This window comes from Branchiostoma belcheri, unplaced genomic scaffold (genome assembly GCF_001625305.1).
Source record: "Branchiostoma belcheri isolate BF01 breed outbred unplaced genomic scaffold, Haploidv18h27 scaffold31, whole genome shotgun sequence".
NCBI lineage: Eukaryota > Metazoa > Chordata > Leptocardii > Amphioxiformes > Branchiostomatidae > Branchiostoma > Branchiostoma belcheri.
This window is the reverse complement of record NW_017803921.1, coordinates 1,004,681-1,025,832: the sequence shown is the minus strand read 5'-3', so window position 1 is coordinate 1,025,832 and position 21,152 is coordinate 1,004,681. Positions and strand designations below refer to the sequence as shown.

At 43.8% G+C, this 21,152-nt stretch overlaps 7 protein-coding genes across 7 annotated transcripts in view; 4 read left to right on the top strand and 3 right to left on the bottom strand.

Moving 5' to 3' along the window:
- LOC109474445 (leucine-rich repeat-containing protein 15-like) overlaps nucleotides 1-963 on the top strand; it is a 3,815-nt gene extending 2,852 nt beyond the window's left edge. The window contains exon 4 of the mRNA XM_019774739.1: nucleotides 777-963. Coding sequence (XP_019630298.1) covers nucleotides 777-963 — 187 coding nt within the window. The remainder of the gene's footprint in view (nucleotides 1-776) is intronic.
- LOC109474610 lies at nucleotides 705-3,538 on the bottom strand. Its single transcript, XM_019774950.1, has 5 exons — nucleotides 3,439-3,538; nucleotides 2,931-3,081; nucleotides 2,467-2,589; nucleotides 1,499-1,745; nucleotides 705-1,037 (listed from the first exon to the last, which is right to left on the bottom strand). Exons 1-5 carry the CDS (start codon nucleotides 3,508-3,510, stop codon nucleotides 1,022-1,024), a joined length of 609 nt encoding a protein of 202 aa, XP_019630509.1. The 5' UTR covers nucleotides 3,511-3,538; the 3' UTR covers nucleotides 705-1,021.
- Nucleotides 3,539-4,075: 537 nt separating this feature from the next.
- LOC109474444 lies at nucleotides 4,076-6,053 on the bottom strand. Its single transcript, XM_019774738.1, has 3 exons — nucleotides 5,115-6,053; nucleotides 4,496-4,649; nucleotides 4,076-4,230 (listed from the first exon to the last, which is right to left on the bottom strand). Exons 1-3 carry the CDS (start codon nucleotides 5,214-5,216, stop codon nucleotides 4,076-4,078), a joined length of 411 nt encoding a protein of 136 aa, XP_019630297.1. The 5' UTR covers nucleotides 5,217-6,053.
- Nucleotides 6,054-6,112: 59 nt separating this feature from the next.
- LOC109474652 (monocarboxylate transporter 13-like) lies at nucleotides 6,113-10,345 on the bottom strand. The gene is made up of 6 exons (XM_019775000.1): nucleotides 10,183-10,345; nucleotides 9,397-9,616; nucleotides 8,929-9,072; nucleotides 8,321-8,466; nucleotides 6,932-7,649; nucleotides 6,113-6,389 (listed from the first exon to the last, which is right to left on the bottom strand). Exons 2-6 carry the CDS (start codon nucleotides 9,602-9,604, stop codon nucleotides 6,178-6,180), a joined length of 1,428 nt encoding a protein of 475 aa, XP_019630559.1. The 5' UTR covers nucleotides 9,605-9,616; nucleotides 10,183-10,345; the 3' UTR covers nucleotides 6,113-6,177.
- Nucleotides 10,346-11,062: 717 nt separating this feature from the next.
- LOC109474533 (PMS1 protein homolog 1-like) lies at nucleotides 11,063-18,379 on the top strand. The gene is made up of 13 exons (XM_019774850.1): nucleotides 11,063-11,235; nucleotides 11,596-11,755; nucleotides 12,031-12,156; nucleotides 12,515-12,678; nucleotides 13,176-13,292; nucleotides 13,534-13,656; nucleotides 13,916-14,059; nucleotides 14,248-15,336; nucleotides 15,549-15,645; nucleotides 15,966-16,548; nucleotides 16,895-17,112; nucleotides 17,308-17,378; nucleotides 17,731-18,379. Exons 1-13 carry the CDS (start codon nucleotides 11,074-11,076, stop codon nucleotides 17,923-17,925), a joined length of 3,249 nt encoding a protein of 1,082 aa, XP_019630409.1. The 5' UTR covers nucleotides 11,063-11,073; the 3' UTR covers nucleotides 17,926-18,379.
- A 57-nt stretch (nucleotides 18,380-18,436) lies between these two features.
- On the top strand, nucleotides 18,437-20,464 carry LOC109474594. Its single transcript, XM_019774933.1, is given in 4 exon segments — nucleotides 18,437-18,934; nucleotides 19,568-20,056; nucleotides 20,058-20,072; nucleotides 20,074-20,464. Coding segments are annotated over 3 exon segments (864 nt in total). The 5' UTR covers nucleotides 18,437-18,934; nucleotides 19,568-19,573; the 3' UTR covers nucleotides 20,440-20,464.
- The window catches only part of LOC109474443 (lipoxygenase homology domain-containing protein 1-like), a 3,932-nt gene continuing 3,239 nt past the window's right edge, over nucleotides 20,460-21,152 (top strand). The window contains exon 1 of the mRNA XM_019774737.1: nucleotides 20,460-20,482. Within this exon, the coding sequence (XP_019630296.1) occupies nucleotides 20,460-20,482 (23 nt within the window). The remainder of the gene's footprint in view (nucleotides 20,483-21,152) is intronic.

Sequence of the window (21,152 nt, the reverse complement as noted above, 5' to 3'; positions counted from 1 at the left end):
CTTGCTCAAGTCCCAAGGATGCCTTGACTTGTGCCGCTCCTAGAATGATGTGCTTCAACCATATAGGTTGGGTAGCTTTGTCGGTCCTTGCTTTGTTGTCTAATATCCTGATAAGTAACTGACAGAACAGCACGATCTGTACTCCTTGACAATTGTCATAGAAACGGCCCTTGCATAGATGGTTCACATGTGTTAAGAAATAGACACTTTGGGAAGATGCTACGAAAGTGAAGTAGTAAACGTCGTGCATTTCTATGCCATGTTGTACAAGAAATAAACTTTCTTTTAGACCAAAAGGTTGATGACTTCATACCTTCGCCATGTATACGTTTGGGTTGTCAGAGATGCTGCTGTATATAGTTTGACTTTTATTTTGCTGGTATGTAAACAAAAGGATGTGCGTGATACATCAGTCGGAGTACAGAAAAACACCTTACACGAGTACAGAATTTTCTGACTGAGTCACGATGTTTGTCATTGTCATCACCCCTGGCATGTGTGTATCTTTTCGGGTGTGGGTTACTAACGAAACAAAGTAAACTTCGAACTTTAAACGCTTATGAATAGTTTAATAAAAAGCCACTCTCACTCAAATGCCAATATGTGAAACAACACTTAGACGAGGAGCTATATAAAGAACTACAGCATAGTATAATGTACGAAAGTACAGTAGATACGAAATCTTATTGATCAACAAAGGCGAACACATAGAATAACAATAACACGTACAAAGCAAACCAGAGTTGAACCCTCATAAAATGCTATGAAACTATTAGAACCCCGAAGACAGCCTGCCCTAACCACGATAGACACCAGGCTAGTCCTGAACGTGTGACAGGGGGGCTACAGGGTACAGTTGAAGCGGAAGACCCCAGGTTTGAAGACCGTGCTGTACGCGATGTGGTCGATGGTGAGCGGGTTGGGGTCTGTCCAGTTGACCAGCGGACGGCCCTGCAGTTTTGAGCTGTAGAGACTGATGGTCCCGTCGTCCGTCGAGCTGACCCACATGCGGATAAACTCTTCAGACTGCCAAATCTCTGCAAGGCAGTAAATGTAATAGTTTATTGGTCAAACATTACCCGTGCAATCGCAGCCCTCTACAGCGCTGAATTATGCAGGGTTTGCAATCGAGTTACAATCACATAAGAATGAATCAATCATCACGAACATTCACGTAATACACATGGTACATATAACATGCTCCACACCCTTTTTGTGGAACTGTCGCAAGGGTCCGCAACAGCCATTCGGCGCCAAGTGACCTCAATACGACTTTACAGATATGAGTCATATGACCTTTATGTGATAGCATAACTACGAAACGTCTACGACATATAGATGGTACGGCGACCTAAGACGAATGTGACCGCGCCGTTAACGTTATACTTTAGGCACAACTGCACTTAAGACACAGACTTCATAGCCAGGCCGGATGCTTACATCGGTGCAATTGTGCCCTAAGCATTACGGAATCTCAAATACTGAAGATTGGCGTTACCTGTTGAAGTTTCGCTCCACTTCTGGTACGCTTTCTCCTGCCACCGGCCTTCGGTCCTCCGAAAAATCTTGACGCCCCACGGGTATGTGCAGATCCGGGTCATGTTGGGGAGGAAGTTTCTCTCGGCGGACAGTCGGAGGTACATCCGGCCTCGTGTCTTGATGTCGAAGATGAAGGGGGACTTTTTTGGGGTCCTCTGCCCAGAACATGTTTCTGCCGGTCGTCGCCACCTCGTCATGGCACGTTACTGTATGGAAGGGAGGATACATTTACATACGTGAAAATATCTAACACAGAATGCACTTTGATAAACATCATGGTCTTGTCTTTCTTTGTTTTGGTTGGTAGAACATGGAATATTGGGATTTTCGTATGCACGATCAGTACGTTTCGAACATTGCTGATGTAGCGATGTCTCAAAGACACCCGTTATTCTTCGGCTCTGAGAAAGGTGTCTGATAGACATCGAAACACGTTAGCAAGGTGACAGAAGTACTGATTGTGTATTAAGAAAATCCCAAAAGGTTCTACCAACCTGATGAAATCATATGTTCGGTAGCCTAGATGCCAGACCCAAAGCACACTGGACAAACATCTTATTTGATCATTCAAAAAGGGCAAACACGTAGGTCATACCCAGGAATATCTCAGTGTGCACACTGAGATATTTTGTGTCCAGTGTGCTTTGGGTCTGGCATCTAGGCTATATGTTCGGAAGAAATCCTGCAAACCATCGTGGGTTCCCATGGCGTAACGGCAGAGTGCTCGACTCGGAACCAAGAGGTCCCGGGTTCGAGTCCTGACATGTCACCGATCTTGTGCCATGGCACTTTACACGACTTTCCTCACTTCGCTCAGGTGAAAATGAGTGTTGTATTGTCCCGTGTTGGTGGTGGCATTAATATAAGTTGAAAAAACTTGAGCTTGTCTTGTGATTACATGTTGGAATAAAAAAAAATCATGCAAACCTTGCTGAGGATCAGGCGGTGCAGGCGTCGTGATGACGTCATTCGCAGCGATGTGGAGGGAGGTTACGTATGCCTGGACTGTATCCTGGATTCTGCGCCTTGTTTTATCACTGACGGTTTTGCCTGATCAAAAACATTTAGTTCAATACGTCAATGAAGTTTTAACATCCACAGGTACCGGAAGAACAGATATCACGAAATGCAAAATAAATAAAGCAACTAGTTATCTGATAATATCCGCTCTCTTTCATGTTTTCTTTTTCATAATCAGGTTAAAATCGAAATTTACTACCTGTGGCAATGTATGATTGTTGGGTATATGGATGGTACTCATTCACAGAGTATAGATTACTCCAAGTTGAATCTAAGGAAAAATCTTTAAAAAATAAACTTTTTTTTTATAATCCATATTGTTAATTATTTTTTATTAACAAAATTAAGAAAAAAAGATAAATGGAACTTGCCACTTTGATCCGGACACTGCAAGGTCTCTTTCAGGGAAGACATTTCCGCCAGAAGTTTGTTTCTGGCCAGTTGTAAAGCCTTCATGTCCTTCCCGATCCGGTACAGTTCCTTTCCATTCGCCACGCCGCCACGGGAGCAGAATTCGCCTGGCTGTAAAAACAATAAGAATAAGGATAAAGGTAGTCGCATAGCATTTTGTGGCCGTGGGCAGTGGATTGTTAGTGTCTAGGGCACGGTTTTGAAAGGCAGAGTGCCTTTTACGCCCCCAAATGAAGTTACATAATCCATTTTACACCATTCTACACACTTCTAGCAGTCCTTCCACTGGTCAGACCCCTAGCCTGACTACATCCCACTTCTAGCAGCCCTTCCACTGACCAGGTCCCCGCAAGCTTGATAATGGCTAACGCCTCCAAGTCAGGAGAATTGGGAACATCTTAATCTTATTCATTTCCTGAATAAATTCTAAAACGTTATAATTTCTAAAACAAATGTGGCGTTACTTACAGTTATCTCGATGTCGTCCTGGGTGGGAGAACGTGTTCCTGTAATCAGAGGGGAAAAATGTTCAGAAATCATCGGATGTTTGATGACAAAAGAATCCAATTGGTTCATATAGAATGACACAAACTAATCAACAACACAGCACACACACGCACAGATGTAGACTGCGTCCTTGGAGCCTGACCTTGAAGCAATTTGTATAAATTGACGTAGTAATCAAACAACAAAAGACACAATTTAGAGGTAACTGGGTGCAATCATGTACGAAATGTCATATTGACCTGGCCTTGAAGTGACAAATAGATTACATAACACACAGGTGGCTAAGTAGTCTCTTGGCTGTTGGTTACAAAGGTTCTGGGTTCGAATCCCTAGCAGGACCCAAATGTTGTGCCCACCTTATAACTTTATATACTATGTATCACCTTGCAATTTGCCTTCGGGCATGATCATGACTTCGTACATAAAATCATTACTATGCTGTTTATGATCATCTATTCCTTCTATGTAGCTGGCAACGAGTCTTCTAAATCATTCGCACTGAAGATAACGGTAGTTAGTTGCCGGCACGGTCACACTCGTGACTTTTGATTTTGTTGTCGTACGATGCCGACGAAGTTTCAAACAGGCTGTTACAGGACTAGAACAAGGATCTCAGACAGATCTGAAGTTTGTGATGAGACATCCCATGCCCTTGAAAGTCAGCCCTTGGATTACCTGTCTCTGGCTCTTCCTCCACGATGGAAACGATTCGCTCCACCAAGTCTTCGACTGATTCGATCTCGTCAGGGATTCCTGTGGATTACGAAGATACATCATATAGTCAGGAGATGCTTACCCACGTGTAAAAGTATAATTTGAAAAAAAAAACTTACAAAACTTAACTGCTCCATGATCAGTGAAATTCGCTTGAACCAAGGACGTTCTACAAGTGATAGAACGCCCTTGATTGAACCAGTGAGGGTTTACATCGTGGTCTTTGCTTTGGTCAATGGTCTTTCAACGGTCTTTCAACAATCACTATATAATGGGCTACAAATAGAAATGAGGGAACATCTACCTGTTGGAGCAACTCTGGCCCGTGCAGCTTCGCAAAGTCGCTTCACCATCATGTCTCTCTCCTTCCTCAGGACCTGCAGACCGTGGTGCAGCCTGTCCCGCTCTCCCCCACGGGTCAGAAGGTATGTTCCAGAAAGCACACCGTCCTTACACACCTGGTGTGGGAAACTACATCTTTAGTGACTGAAGATGGTGGTCTCATGGTTACTAGTAGGGCAACCTAAAGGTTCCTGGTTAGCCGGTTAAAATTCCTGGCATACCCCACTGTTGTGTCCCTGGGAAAGGCACTTAACACCTCATTCGACTCTAAAACCAGACTGTAAGTGCGGTGGGATCTTTATCAATTGGGTAAAGGGCCTCGAAATATGGCTGCCCTCAAACACAAACACAGGACCTCCTGCTTTATGTCCCATCAACCAGGCCTAGGACGTCCCTTGGAGACGCTAGCGTCGTATGTTTCACTTGTGTCAAGTGAGTAGATAGGTGTAAAGTCCCTTTTCCAAGTGCACAATATTAAGCCTGCCAGAGAGTCAACCCCAGAACCATCACTAGTACTAACAACCCTAATCACAAGACCACCTTATTTTTTCCAGTGTAGAAGGTAAGTATGAGAAACTTACCGGTTGTTTGAAAGTGTCCGCATACGGAGCGGTCTGCGACTGCCTCATCAGCAAACACAAACACAGCGTCATCGCGTACATCAGCACTGCTGCCACCCTCATCTTGGCTCTGCGAAAGATACTCAATGTCGTTCTGCAGAAAAACCTCGCGTCGACAAATGTCTTCACAACCGTGAGTTGTGTCGCGCGGCCTTGTCCGCACGAAAGTGATCTCCGTGTCTTAGCCTGCGTAACACAAACTCTCGCTGTGAAGGCCTGATTGGTTCCCGTGGAAGGGCTATTCAGAAGCGGCTTCGTTACCGTAGCAACGAGCGTGGTTATCCTTCCTGGCTGAAACCCGTAGCCACTGCACGGACAGCTAAAAAATAACTGCCCAAAGTGAATTAGTGTGACCAAGAAAAATAATTTGAAGTTATGAGAAAAAATAATTTGATTTTAGTGCATATGTGGAATAATTAGACCACGTCTTCGCAGGTGTTTCGCCTTGGCTATTGAGAAGTGCAGACTGACCTGTTATACGATGTACCCAATTTCCGTTTCTTTGTCGAAAATAATGCAATAAGGAATTTTCATTCAAAGCGTCTGATTTAATTTGGAACCCTAAATTACTAGAAGGTCTTTTGACAGCTCCCCGTCTGTCTAGTCGTTGAATACGCCAAGGACGTTCAACGTCCCTTGTGCACACATAACCGACCCTTGGGCTTCCGACCTTCTCGAGCTTCAGATCATGCTTGGAAGTTATGAAGGTCATCTGTAGTTGGAAGTTGGTCGTCTAGGTTGCCTACTGCTCGTAAAAACTGGTGGCAAGGAACAGAAACTGGAAGTATGATTGCCTTTATTCCAATATTCATCAGAAGATATGGTGACGGCACACTCAAGTTTTTCAACTTATTTTTGGGCCGCCACCAACGCAGATGACAATACTCATTTTCACCTGAGTTAAGTGAGGAAAGTCATGTAAAGTGCCTTTCCCAAGGACACAAGATCGGTGGCGCGCATGGCAGGATTCGAATCTTATTTGTTCTATAATGTATTTTTAATTCAGATAAACCTTCATGTTAGGCTAAAAAGATGTTTCGTGTTCTACTAAAGGTACGGAACTGCAAGTATCAGTGGCCGGTTCTGTCCTCTGGTTTGTAGAACAGGCATCGCTGTCATTCTGGTGTACGCGGCTGAGGTAGGAAAGTCCACAGAGAGGAAGCAAACTTGCCACAAAGCAGCCTCCGGCTACGAAAAAGGACGAGTTGTAGTTGTCGGTGGCGTCATACAGCCAGCCTGGAAAGCACAGGAGAACAAAGGTATCAAAGTTATGATACCTAATACATGTACCTACATCTGTGTGTATCTTATATTGTTTTTGACCTGTTTCTTCGTCCTCGAAAAAGGTCAATGACCTGGACCAGGCGGCTGTCACCATGGTGACTGGTGATGTAGCAGACACCCTGTGGTTTTGGATTACATTGTGTCGCAAATGAGGACAGAGTTGTAGGGGCTGGTCACCATATAATATTATATGAATGTGTTTAAGTAAGACTAAATAAACAAGGCAGTAGTTTGCTAGGCTAGCCCCATGTGAAGGTAAACACTTTGCACTTTCTTTTTTCAGCCTCTGTGCATGTATTATTCGCGAAACATTCAAATTAGCCTGTTGGTCGCTTTTAATTTCGTCGAGGTCATAAAGGAAGAGGTAAGGGTCGGACAACATGCAACAAGATACAGGTTACAACAAATCGATAAACATTTAATGGCAATAAACTTCAATCCGACGTCGTCAACATGACAGGACGTTAGATTAACATTCAAAAATGAGATACAACCTGCTACAGGAGGTCCCAGCAGAATCCCGACTCCCTCGCAGACCAGGGTGAGCCCTAAGGCGTTTGGCATCCTGACCACGCCCACCGTATCGGCGACCAACGGCATGATGAGGGCACGGAAACCACCTGTACACGTTCCCATGGCAACGCTGTAGGCCAGCAGGGCCGGATATGACGTCGCCAGCGGAAATAGGAAACAGGCCAAGGCATTCAGTCCTATGAACATCATGTAAACGTGAAGTTTGCTGATGATTTTGAGGTCTGAGAACCAACCTGAGAACACCCGTGCCAACACCTCGGTGATGCCGGCGACGGAGAGTAAGAATGGCGCCTTGGTCTCGTCGATCCCGCGATATCTCGCGCAGGGCACCACGTGAACATACGGGATGAGGTAGCTGAAAGACGATAACAGGTCCGCGCTCGCGAAGAGCAGAAACCTCCGCTTCTTCAGCAGACTGACGTCAAACTGTTTACGTTGTATTCTTGAGAAATTTCCCTGTTCTTTGATCCTGTTTCTTTCAAGGTCATTTTGTTCCGGAGACTCCCCGGTGGACGTTCCGATCGCCAGTTGCGTGCTCGGTTCGATTTGAGTGTGAGGTGAAGGATCATGGGATACCAAATCTGCCGCTAGAACGATTGGTCGAAGCAAGGCCCCACTGACACACAGGTTCAAGGTCACACCTCCGAGAAGCAGCAATGCTCCTCTCCAGCCATACTCCTGTCAAGGTCAAGAGCAAAGAATTTGAGAAATAAACTTACAACCACGAATGATGTCATCATGACCTGGACGGCGGACGATACCGACTTTTGAGCACCTTTGACCCACTTCTGACGTCACGTTTTCCGATGGCTAACGCGGACAAATCTACCAGTCTGGGATATCCCAAACACTGAAACAGGGCCCATCAGGGGTAAGCAACGATCTTTATTCCAAACTGTACATGGTTCCTTCAAAAACCTGTTCAGGATATCCCTGATGGGTATTTTTGCCCGTGACCCGTTTAGGATATTCCAGGGCGATAGTTTTGTCAGCGACCTGTTTTGATATCCCTGACGGGTAGTTTCAACAGCGACCCGCCCGTTTTGGGACATATAACAGGTGGGTAGCATTGTCCGCGACCCGTTTGGGATATCCAAGACGGGTATAGTTTCGTCCGCGACCAGCTTGGGATATCCCAGATGGGACTCCGTGTCTGTTTTGGATACATACATACAGCTAGCCTCCTTCCCAGACTTCTGAGGCGGTTAGGTGGCAAAGTCTCCCCGGCAAAGTCCCTAGGCGGCAAAACCGTCCCTCCGCAGCATAACTCGGGTCGCTCCCCGAAAAAAAGGAACGCCGCCACCTCAGAAGTCTGCGAAGGAGGCTACCTACGTACAGCAGCTACGCACCTGCTCGAGGAGCTGGCAGATCGGAGCCAGGGCGAAGGTGGCCCCGCTACCGGACAGCGCGATCCCGTTCACCAGGGCGCGGCGCTTGTCGAAATACCGGCCCAACATGGTGACGGACGGCACGTAAACCATGGCGTAAGACAAGCCTGGAGACAAGAAATGCTTTTGAAATATCTGGCCGGGGGCCATACTGGGAATGGCAAGTTGGGTGACGTGTTAAAGATGTGGTCACCTTGGTGACTTGAATTGGACTCACGCTAACGCACTAGAGGCATGGACTCGGCGCCTTCTGCAGATTTGCCTAAGACACAGTTAGTCGCTCAACAACCTGAAAAGGCTATGGGACCTTTACCTTCCTCGAGACCAAGAACGCAACCTACTTACTCCCTAGATTGTGTAACGTGGCTATGATGGGCCCTCCCGTGCAAAGTTAATTGAGCAGGCCGCTATAAGCGCGATAATTTAATTGTTGAGACTGCCAACTTCGCTTAGCTCCCGCTTTTAACACTTTCCCTAAATACCCGGCCAATGACTTAAGCATCCAACGGGTTTTAATGTTTTCAGGCCGCGTTAATGATAATCCAGTCTAGACTACTATAATTACTTACCTGTGAGTACCCCCAGGCTGAAGTACAGGTACAAGACGCTATTGGCGAACGTGCTGAGGACGAGACCCAAGGACGACAGCACCCCGCCAACCATCACCACAGGCCGGGTGCCGAACCGCACACTCAGCGGTACAGCAAGGGCTCCTACATGGGAGAAACACACATCACATTCAGATAGATTTAGTAGCTTCTACAAGGCTTCGGGAAGTGGTTAGAAAGAGTAGACATTGGCCAGAAAGACAGATATATTTCAGACAGTAGTTGTCTGATTCCTATTTATTGCATTGTACCATCTTTGACTCTGTAAAAGCCTTCGGACATGATTTTGCAAATTAACCAAAGGAGTCGGTATGCGCTAACTTCACAGTTTGCCGTGCGCTGTACTCTTGGTTGTACTTACATACATGTACAAAACTGGTGTGTTACCGGTTATGCGAAACAAACAAACAAACAAACATGTTGTGCTACCTCCACCGTGTGCTATAGCTGACATGATGGAGTTGATCCAGGCGGTCCCACCCGAAGTTTCTCCGAAGTACTCCCGGAATTCCACGAAGAACACGCCGAAGGATTTCTGCACGCCGAAGATGATCGAGCACGTGGCGAAGTTGCTGACCAGGATCATCCACCCCCAGCCGCCGTCTGGAGGCCGCTCGTGCACGCGGGGGGCTCGCATGTGGGCTGCGGTCTAAAAAGTTGTTCATCGCATACTAGTATATGTCTGTCATGTAGTCATTCACCCATCGATTAATAATAAATGGTTTATTGGCCAAACATCACCCGTGCAATCGCAGCCTTATAGTGCTGAATTGATGCAGGGTTTACAATGGTACAATGATACAAATCGAAAAATTGATCTGTCTATCTATATTAAACGTTACCCCAATCTTTCTATAAATACACCTATATTCTACCCATCCATCCATCCATTCATCATTTTATCAGTCTATATATCTGTCATGTTATACTACAAATGCATCTATCAGGCTATCAATTTATCATAAGAATATTGCAGTTCTGTTTTTAACCGGTAGGAAGCGCTAGTGACGAGGGGCGAGTTCAAAAGTTCACTATCCTTTTGTTTAGCCTTTGATTCTTTCTGACCTCTTAATCCAGGCATTTACTTATAATTTGACGTTATATAGCGAAATAGGAAAGCATGTCGGCACTGTATAAATCGAACGATGGGCCTTGTGGTAGACATGAGTCATTTGAATGGGATGAATGGGCAGTATAAAACAACACAAAGTGTACCTGTTCAGTGTAACTAAAAGCGGCCCTCAGCCTACTTGGTGAGATAGCTGAGACTTGCACAACTAGTATGCTCGCTGTCAACGCTGAAAGTAACCTCTGCTTTACGCCAGCGACTGACCGTCACGGGTTCAACGCGTAAATTGGTCTTATCACATCAGACCAAAGTCCGTCTATGTGTTTTTCTCCCACATGTCCAACCAGATGTTGGAGTGACATTTTCGGACAGCCGGACAAGTCCACTTGAAGTACATTTAATAGTGCATCAAATTATGCGAAATTCACGAGTAGTGTTCAGAGCTGCTTGGTCTATGATAGAGAAATTCATAAATAGTCCATAATTTTTGTCCACGATCAGGAAAAATATGATTTCAGAAGACCAAAGTTGTTCTGCAGATACCGGCTAACTTGTGTCCCCCTTTGTGTGAATGGTACAGTCTAGGTGAATCTCGCACGACCTCAGGTCAAAGGTCAGAGGTGAACGGAAAAAAGGCGCGTAGCTGAAATATTTACACGGATTTGCAGGGAAGGTTTTGCTTTATAAAAGGTAAAGGCATGGTTATTCTAGTTCTTAAGTATCATGGGATTTTTAATCAATACATTAGGATTATGCCTACATCATTCAAAGTTGCCTAGTACCTTTGAGAACAACAGCAAAGCTTGATAATGTTAGAGTAAAGTTAGCCTGGTATCCAGCCTTGTGAGCTTTAGTCCGCTTCCCAAGATCCGCTCCCCGCCAACAAGGTGTGGAAGCCAGTTACTTTGGGTCTCCATTTGATGGGTACCGGTCTCTGTGGCTTGCCCAGAGCCCTGTAGTTTCTAAAAATTTAACTCTTATCTTGTCTTCATTATTACTTCTTTAACCAGACTCCCTCCATCCAGAAGAAAATTACTATGGCTGCTGTAACCGATGGTGCGAGAAGCTTACAGCCGTTGCCCGCGGCGACGGCCCGCCTGTTGTCCAGTACACAGGTCATCACCTCTGTCTTCAGCGTGGTCAAGGAACTGGTGGAAAACTCGCTGGACGCTCAGGCCACCAGTGTGGACGTCAAACTGGTTCGTATGTTTGTAAACATGTTACTGGCTTTTGTCACAAGAACATTACATATATCCATTGTAATGTCCTTGTCATTTTAGTACATAACTTCTGGGTAAGTACTAAAGTATTGTTTTGGGTGGCTGAGCTGTGGGTTTGTGTGTCTGTTTGTCCGGCCAGTAGGTTCAGGGCTTGAAGTACATAAGTGACATACAGTGAAACCTGTTCTTTAATTGCATCAATTAAAATGAATTCCTTTTGCCTATGGAAAAATGGGGACCAGGGGAAGTTGGTTGTTATGGCCAGGTGGCTGATGTGGGGGTCAGGTTGGATTGTAAATGAAATCTAAACCAATACTTTATTTTATTTCTGCTATTCAGGAGTCGTTTGGGTTTGAGAAGATAGTTGTAAGTGACAATGGCAGTGGGATCAGCCGTGCAGATGCTGAGTACATGGCCCAGCGACATTACACCTCCAAACTGTCCCACCAGACAGACCTGGACAGTCTGGAGACTTACGGCTTCAGGGGAGAGGCACTGGGTAAGTGTGTTTTATATGACCAGGACCAGATGGCTGTCACCATGGTAACTGGTGCTGTAGCAAATACCCTGTGGTGTTACATTATGTATCAGTTGGCAGGACAGAGTTGGAGAGGCTGGTCACCATATGAATGTGTTTGACTTTGAGTAAGAATAAACAGAACAGTAGTTGACAAGGCTTGACAGGGCTTGACCAGATAAAAGTTACTAAAACCTTGTGTATTTGCTATGTAAATGTTACCTTTCCAGTTTAATATTGATGTTTTGTCGTTGCAGGTTCTCTCTGTGCTGTTGCTGATGTGACAGTCACCACGAAGACGGCAGCTGATGACTTCAGCATGACCTACACACTGGACAGACAGGGGAAGGTCACTAACAGCAAACCTGCACATCTGGGACAAGGTATGGGAAAGGAATTATTCCTAGTAACTGGCATCTAATCCTGTTTTGAGAGTTGTTACATTGTATCTGCTTGTCTAAAAGTTATTCAGAAGTTTAAGTTTTTCCTTGTGTGTACCATGTATCCTTCCCCAAATCGGAAAACATAGTTTTCTAGGCAACAAGTATTTATTTTCTATTTATTTCAATCTATGTTTTTTACCCGGATAACTCTTATTAATTATATAACTGAGCACTGATTTGCGTGAGTGTCGGTGGGTACATATATGCAAACAATGTAACAATGCATACAAGACAAGCACAGATTTGTGCAGCAAATATCAAATACTGCAATGTTTCATCTGCTTTTGTGATGTTTCAGGTACAACTATAACAGTCACAAACCTGTTCAAGAATGTCCCGGTGCGCCGACAGTACTACAGCGCCCCCAAGCGGCGCAAGGAGGAACTGAAGCGGGTGGATGACATCCTGATGGCGTTTGGCATCATCAAACCAGACGTCAGGTTTTCACTCATACATAACAAGGTAGACATGCTTAAGGATTATTAATTCTGTTTTACCAGTTATGTAAGTCATGGTGCCCTCAACGAGGTCAACGGATAGGTGACCAGTTATTTTACTTGGTTTGGGGAGTATCAAAGTGGCTACTGAAATTCCTAACACTCTTTGCCATTTTTATTTTCTGAAATACATGTACTACCTGTTATTTTCTGTCAATGAATGAGTCTGGGCAGGTTTTGTTTAAACTGTTTGTAATTGCCTTCAACCAGCTTTAGAGCTATAGAGCATCCTGCAAATTAAAATATGTCCTGAACATAATCTAACAAAGCAAGACATTATGATGTTAAGATAGTACATTGTAACCTTGTCTCAGCAACCACCCAAGGGACTAGGGACAGGTGGTTACTATGGACAGGGTAGGGTTAGCAGATGGATATTGTTATCCCCATATATATGCCTTGCTGGGACATGTACATGTAGTAAGTCATTATTTAATTAGAATTTTGCTCATATTTGCCCAGAGCACAGTGTGGCAGAAGAACAAGTCCGCCGACCACCGCAGCGCTCTGCTGAAGGTACTGGGTACTGGCACCATGGCACTACTGCAGGGTGTGGAGCACAGGAGTCTGGAACCTCAGGTAGAACAAGTATGGCATTGCAAAGCTTGAAATACTGGATGCATATGTGCCTTAGGGCAGGTAAAATTGGAGCTGTAGGTTCATGTACATGTATGCCAATTGGAGGTCAGAATTAACTTGAGTGAATACATTAATTTTGTTGACAATAGGTGGAGGGCATTGTGTGAAACTTTTAATAAGACTTGCACAGTTGAAACATTTTGTGTTGGAAGTTACAGTGTAGAATCTTATTCTGTAACAGGTAGATGTTCATGGGTTCCTTCCCAAGCCAGGAGCTGACCCCCAGGCCGTCACACGGGCAGCAACTGACCGCTCTTTTGTCTTTTTCAATGAGAGACCGGTCCAAATGAAGGGAGTAGAAAAGGTAACACAAATGTCCCAAACACAATTTTTTTTGCTATGTCCAATGCTAGATTATTGTCCTGTATAAGTATATATTAACATTATTGATAATAACATTAGAAATTTAGTCTAAATTAATGCAGTTGCTAGTATAGAGTGAGTCAAAATGTGGTGTCATCAAGATTGACATGCTTGCAGCATTTATTTTCACATTGTTGGCTGTTGTGTGTTAAGTAATAAGGTAGAGAAATCTCATATTTCTGATTGTTTGTTTGTTTCAGCTGGTGCGTCAATATTACCATGGCAGCACGTCTGAAGGAGGTTCCTCACGGCATCCCATAATATTCCTCAGCATCAGGGTACCCCCTGCGGAGATTGACCCGAACGTGGAGCCCAACAAAACCAAAGTTCTTCTGCATCACAACGTAGGAAAACTTGATGTTTTTATTAAAGGAATGTTAATATATAGATTATGTATGTGTGCTACTACTACTACTACTATTACTACTACTATGTGTGCATGTAAGTAAGTAAAAATATGTGCAAGGAGATTGTAGTCAAAATGTGTGCAACTTTGAGAAATGCAAGTCACACAAGTTTACTTTTTTTTCAGGATTCGATCCTGTCAGTTATTGAAGAAATGTTGCAGACTGTATACAGCTCTTCTGATGACTCAAGCCACGATAATACAACAGGTACATGTGATGAAACCAGAAAAATATCACATAACAGTACAAGTGCCCTGGACACCAACAAACTGCAAAACACACTTGAAGATGAACAGCTGTCCTGTGCCTATAGTTCAACTAAAAGTACAAATGAAGAAGATTTAACAGAAGGAGCAAAGACTGCATCAATAGACTGCGACATTCAAGAGTCAGAAAAAGAAAGACGAGTTGAAAACGGTCATGGTAGTCATGCTGCAGTAACAGTGCATGTAGATGATGAAATAATGGATGTAGAGCATTTGGGTACAGAAGAGAATACAACTTTGGATACAAGAACAACAAGCGACATCTCAAGTTGTGACTCAGATGTTACAATGGGGGACTCCATACTTGCTGAGATCAAGACCCCTGACACCTCTTCCACAAGGCCCCATAGGCCAGGAGAGGAATCAGAATTATCCTTTTTCTCTATCCCTGACTCATTGCTAGCAGGAGTGGAGTCACAAGAGTCTCTGCAGCCAGCAGACAAACTACGTGAAGATTCTCAGATTAGTTTTTCTATTTCTAGTTCTTTTCTCGGAGACCTTCCAACTCCAAGTCCAGCTAAAACTGTAAGGAAAGACGAAGATGGCGTCAGTTTCAACCTCCTGACTCAAGCTTCCCTCAGTCTTGTGCTAAGTGATGAAGAAAAAGAAGAAAATGACAAAGAAGGAAGAGAAGAGAGTGAAGGTTTAGCTACAAATACTTCAAATTCAGCCAATCAGACACTTAAAAAAGGTGGAATTCCCCCTCTCCCTTCATTGGACGGTGACAGTCCCACCTCAACCAATCAGAAAGAGGATGGGATTTCAACAGCCAATGAGGTTTCAGCAAAGACATGGAGTGAAGGGAGGGGATTGGTCAACTCCGTTGGAGAGCCAATTGAACCTGTGAGACTATTGGTCCCTGGAGCAGCCAATCAGGGACCAGAAAAGTCACCACACACAGGAATTGACAGGGGAAGCCCAGGAAGGAAAAACACCATCCTGGAAAAGGTGAATTGTTACTTGTTTATTATATGAATACGCAGTAGCCCTACACCATGTAAAGGCTGGCAGAATATGTGTTAAGGGAGCGCTTATCTTTTGGAAACTCCAGACTTGAGTACTTGATCTAGTGACAAATGCTAAGCCATCAAATTGAGCCAGCCAACATGTAAAAGATGAAAAAGAAAAATTTTTATGATACATAAATTTTGTATTTACAGGAGGGCCATACAACCATGTATGACCTGGTAGGGAACAAACCGGTGAAGAAGCCACAGTCAGCCTACAGTTTCTTCATCAAGGATGTCAGACCTAATGGTAAGGAATTAGCTGGGGTCATAGATTGAAGCATTATGCTTCACACAACCTCTATGTAGGTGTTGAAGCATGATGGTTGTTCTCTAGTAGTAAAGTTTTTCTTGGCTCAATGTTTATCAGAACATTGTACAGTGCAAAAATGAGGATTCAGGTTAATATTTACTAGGAGAAAAGCACTCAAATTATGGAAATTTTAACCATTGATAACCATTAGAACCCCATGTGATACATCAGGTAGTTACCACAGGCTGGAACAGGCAAATCAACGTTATTGCAGACCAGCTATGTGACATGATTGTTTTTCTCAATCTCCTTCACAGTTTGCCAAGAGAACCCAGAAGCTGACTTTGCAGAAATCGCTCGCCTCATTGGTCAATGTTGGAATGAGCTGGCCAATCAGGAGAGGCAAAGATATGAAGCCATGGCAACCAGAGATCAACAGAGATACCAGGCACATCTTCAGACACTGCAAGAAAGAGAAAGTAACGCATCTGCAGATTCGCCTGTACCAAGGAAGAACAGGCTGACCACCAAGAAAAGGAGATTGGACCCAGTTTCCCACCAAAACCTCATCGACAAAATGTTCCAGTCACAAAAATTAAGAAAGGAAAAAGAAGGAAACAAAGAGCCTGTTTTGAAAGTGGTGGACGTTAGCTTTAGAATGACATGGTTGAAAGAGAGGGTTGGGAAAGAAGAAATTTCCAACAGGAGTGATGGGGGCGATGGGTCCCTTCGTCTGATTGGCCGACTGGCACCACATGGGGTGTGGGTCGGAGTGCAAGGGTCGGAGGTGGTTGCAGTTCACCAGTACAGGATACAGGAGGCGTTGCTGTACAACAGGCTGATGGAGACTCACGTGTTACCAAGGCAACCACTCAGGGTGCCGGTGGTTCTGAATGAAAGGTACTGAGTGATACACAATATGGTAGTTCAACCTACCAAAGTGAAAATGTGCAGTGTGGTACATGTGGTTTAACAGCATGCAAATGTATGTATGTGTGTGTCTGTCTGTCTGTCTGTTTCTCTGTGCATGTGTGCGCCTGTGCACGTGCATTCTTGTGTTTCTTCAAAAGATTATTTGTTGAAAATGTTAAGTATGTTTCATTTGATATAATATAGAAAATTCACTAACACTAGGCTTATCATTTACATTTGTCAACAAATGCCATGTATATTTAACAGCAAAACTTTGTGGTCATATTTTAAAGTTGTAAGTATGACACAACATGTTTTTTATTTCCACCCCCAGTACAATAGGAGGGTCCCTAGCATGGCAAACCCTGCAGAACATGTCGAGTGAGAGTGCCCACCCTGGCCCTGCTAGGAGGATCTCTGATCCACGACTGGTCAGCAACGGGTTCGACGTCCAGCTGACCTCGGACGAGGACGGGAACCAGAGGGCTGAGATTGTTGCCATGGCAACCTGCATGCCCTTTTATGGGGTGGAGGATTTGAAGGAAACTCTGAGTGAGTGAAGCCAAACTTTTCTTTTGGTTGTGTCATCACCATTATTCGAATATCTGCTTTGAGATGAATGTTGATGTTTTGCCTGCAAAGTGATTGTTTTACAAAGTATCTACTATACTAGAGATACAATGTAAAGGAAAAGGGGGTTCATTTCATGATGTTGCTCTGTGCTGAACAAGTTCTGGTTGTTTCTAGGCCTCATCAGTACTACCAACAGCACAACAGTATCCAGTAGCAGGCCATTTAAAGTTAAACACTACCTACAGGTCAGTGACTTTATTCTGTTTCAGTCAAAGAATACAAGGAACTTGCAATGAGTCTATGCATTCCTGAATTCTATGTACAATTATTATGATACTTATTTTTCATCACAATTGAAAAATATGTGGTAGAATTCTTTTTGGGGAGTTTTTGGAACTTTTTTCTTTGCGTTGCCCCATTCTGCAATCCAGATTCACATCAATTTTGGCTTTTTCAAGGAATTGTATAATCATTTTTAAAATTTTGCTAATCTCAGTAGATCCTTCTGTACTAGGTTCATTTGTGTTGTTAGTATCTTCTAACTGTACACTTCTTCCTCTCCTTGTCCTACATGTACGTTGTACCCCCCCCCCACAGGGCGAGGCAGTGCGCATGTCCCGTAGTCTGTCCAGCACCATGTCACGTGACGAGGTGTGTGAGATTCTCAGGAGGAAGGACAGGGAGCTGCCCAGGTGTCGGACATGTCTACACAGCCGACCCTTCATACAGGGCATATACACACTGGAGGAGCTGTACTCACAGGGTAGTCAGTCACACAGTCAGGAACAGTAATGATGAGGTTTGTGTAGGTAGGTCACTTAAAAGCAGTGTTTTAAATTCTGCTAACCACCTCATCTGAACCCCAATAACTAATCATTTACCAAAAATCAAAGAAATCCCACCGTGAGTTATAGCTGACATCTGTAATGAATGACCTTTACTAGCTGATTCGATTTGAAACGTCTGAGAATTTATCCAGCCGCTTGATTGATTTTGTACTGCGTATAATACTTGTTCTAACGTTTATCAACGTCATGCTTGTAGGACATAAAGTTGGCACACCTTCTTACCTGTCTGGACTGTTCCATTACACATAGATTCGAGGGTGGCCAGAAAACATTTTTTCCCCTCATTCGTGTTACATGTAATATGTATGTCCATTGCATACCCCCATGGGATAAGTACCTTTTATTCAAAAGACATGCACATGCATTGAGCTTTTGGGGGGAGATACAAAAAATATGCTGCTAGGAGCCAATTTTTTTACACACATCCATTCCAGGTCATTGCAGATAGAAAGAAACAATGCCCGAGGGGAAAGTCAAAGAGTAAAGCATGCATGTAATTATAACGTGTCACATGATCATGACAGGCACGTCTGTACTTGTCTAGATATATATAGACGTTAGTCATAGTTCGGTGAATAATTTCATTAGGTCGGTGAATGATTGAGTAGTTCTTTATTCACAACCACTTGTCTTCCATCTCGGTCATGACTGCTTCACTGTGTGCTGAACGATGTATTGCCATGCTAACAAAGCAGTCCCAAACGCAAGTGATGGGGACATACATAGATATAGTTAAAACATATACTGCAGTTCCAAACGTAAAGTACATCCTGTACATGATTACAACTGGGAATCCCCTGACGAACAAATCAGTGTCGCACGCAATGTGAAATTCCCAAGGTGTGGCAATATGTTTTCTTTTGTGCCCATGTCTACACTTCGTCCTAGTTCGGGCCTTCGAATTCGGGATCAAAATCGGGATCAAAATGGCTGAATTCTGCCTATAAGTCAAGGTGAGTCCCTCCTACTTCCTTGAACCTATTTCTGTTGGTGAGACCATTATCCGGCACTGTTCAACCAATATCAAGGTCAAAGGCTGAAAGCTGTTTCGATTTTCTGGCCTTTTCGATATACTTCAAACCAAAAGGCGTTATGCGATGCTACCTTAAATGTCTGTCCGTTTCCAAAATCATATCCAGTTGCTTGAGTAGCTTTTTTTGGTGTAGAAGGCGTTATGTAAGCATTAAATACATACATGTATATGTGAATAAATGAATAAATTTTCTGACTCGGGAATGACAAACTGACGTCAACGCAAGTTATGGTAACAGATCAGAGATACGTTTTGCACAGTATATTTATGTTTACCCTTGTTTTTGCTCTGTTTCTTCTTGTCCAAACCAATAAGGTCAATGACCTGAATCAGACGTCTCACACCATGGTACCTAGTGTTGGGTTACATCATGTTGCAATTTTATAGCAGGAGGGATTTAGACTCCTATCTGACCATATATATAATGAATGTGTTTGAGTAAGAACTAACAGAGCAGACCATATGCGAAGGTGAACATTATGTGTTTGCTTTGCGAATGCCTTTCTAATGGCATAATTACCGAGACCACATTCAACTTCTGGGTTTCTTCCAGATCAAAATGGGAGCGGTAGAGAGCAAATCTGAAAAGGAAACGGCGATTGAAATTTTTCCAGAGTTAGACGGCTGGGTTTCCTGTTCTGGGGTCGAAAATGGAAACTATTTCCCGGGAAGGGCCATCTTGTGTAAGACCAATATGTGTTCTACATCGGGACAAATTGTCCTCGATTTCCAAAACCCGACCCTAAGATTTAAAGGAGGCCTCAAACAATGGTCAGACATGAGTAAACAAGTGACAACGGTCGACAACAGCCCCCAGAAATGGTCATACACTTTTATAGAGGGTAAAGACATTGATCTTTGGCTGTCAGCAGAAGACGAATCCAAGATTGCTGGTGGAAGGAAGAGTTCTAAAGAGTACAAAATTCTCTTTGAACACTCTAAAACGATCAGTGTCGACATCGAACACGTTCGCGCAGTCTTTCGGGACAGAGTTCTTAATCAAGCCACCGACGGGATACAAGGAGAGACCAGCTTTTTCGTTCGTGACGGACGTGTTTGTCGGTTGACAAGGTGAGGTGCGAGAGCTCTAAACGTGTTGACGACCATCTTGAAGCCAAGTTTAATTTCCGGAAAGGCCCAGGAAGACTGCCAGGAATGGGGATGAATGCTAGACGAAACCGTACTGCGGAGATATCACAAAGTTCGGACACTCAAATCGCACTGTACATGAAATGTGTCGAAGTCAAATACGACCCAACCACCGAGAAGATCTCGGAAATCGTGAGATGCGACCCTTCAACGTTTAGAAATAGCTACACAGTGATGGACTCCAGGTCACACTTCCCAAGATATCAGTATACGGTAAACAACGGCAGCTTGATAGGTGAGCCCATTTTACTACGTTCATCCTATTTTTGTAGGTGAGACCATTGTGCGATACCACCATGCATGATCGACAGAAATTAAGGTCAATTTGTTTTTGGCGACGCCTCAGGGGGGAGCCTAATGGTACAGTATTGTGTGCAGTTTGCAAGAATTCTAGGAATTGCACAGGCATTTTTTTCCACAGGAATGGAATGTCTACAGGCATGTCTGGGATTTTGCTGACACACATCTATGCCCACATTCCTACGTAGTGAAATTCCAGGAAACCCTTGGGACATTGTGGAAATTGTACAGATTCACAACTGAGCAGACACATGCTGATTTATATCCCTGTCCACTCGCATGCAACATTATCTAGCTGTAACGTTATATCTGTAAGTCTCATTTTCAGCATTTCCCCAACATGTTCAGGGTCACAATGTGAGTTATCAGAATGCCACAAAGAGGAGTATCCATTATGATCTAATACCGGTATGTCTTTAACACGTTGCAATAAAGTTTGTCTACGGGTATTTGTAGGCTTTGCTGTAAGAGAGAGCATCCGTTTGAAGGGAGTGGGAGGTTGTGTCCATTTGGACCAAGCATAACCAGAATTTAACTACTAGTATATCTATATACAAATATCTGTATCTAAAGGAAGTCTACCTAATTCTGCTCTACAGGCGACATTGCTTACTATTTCTAAATACACCAAGAACATTTTTACAGAATTGGTTGTGTACATTTTCGATAGGTGAGGTCTCATATGTAGT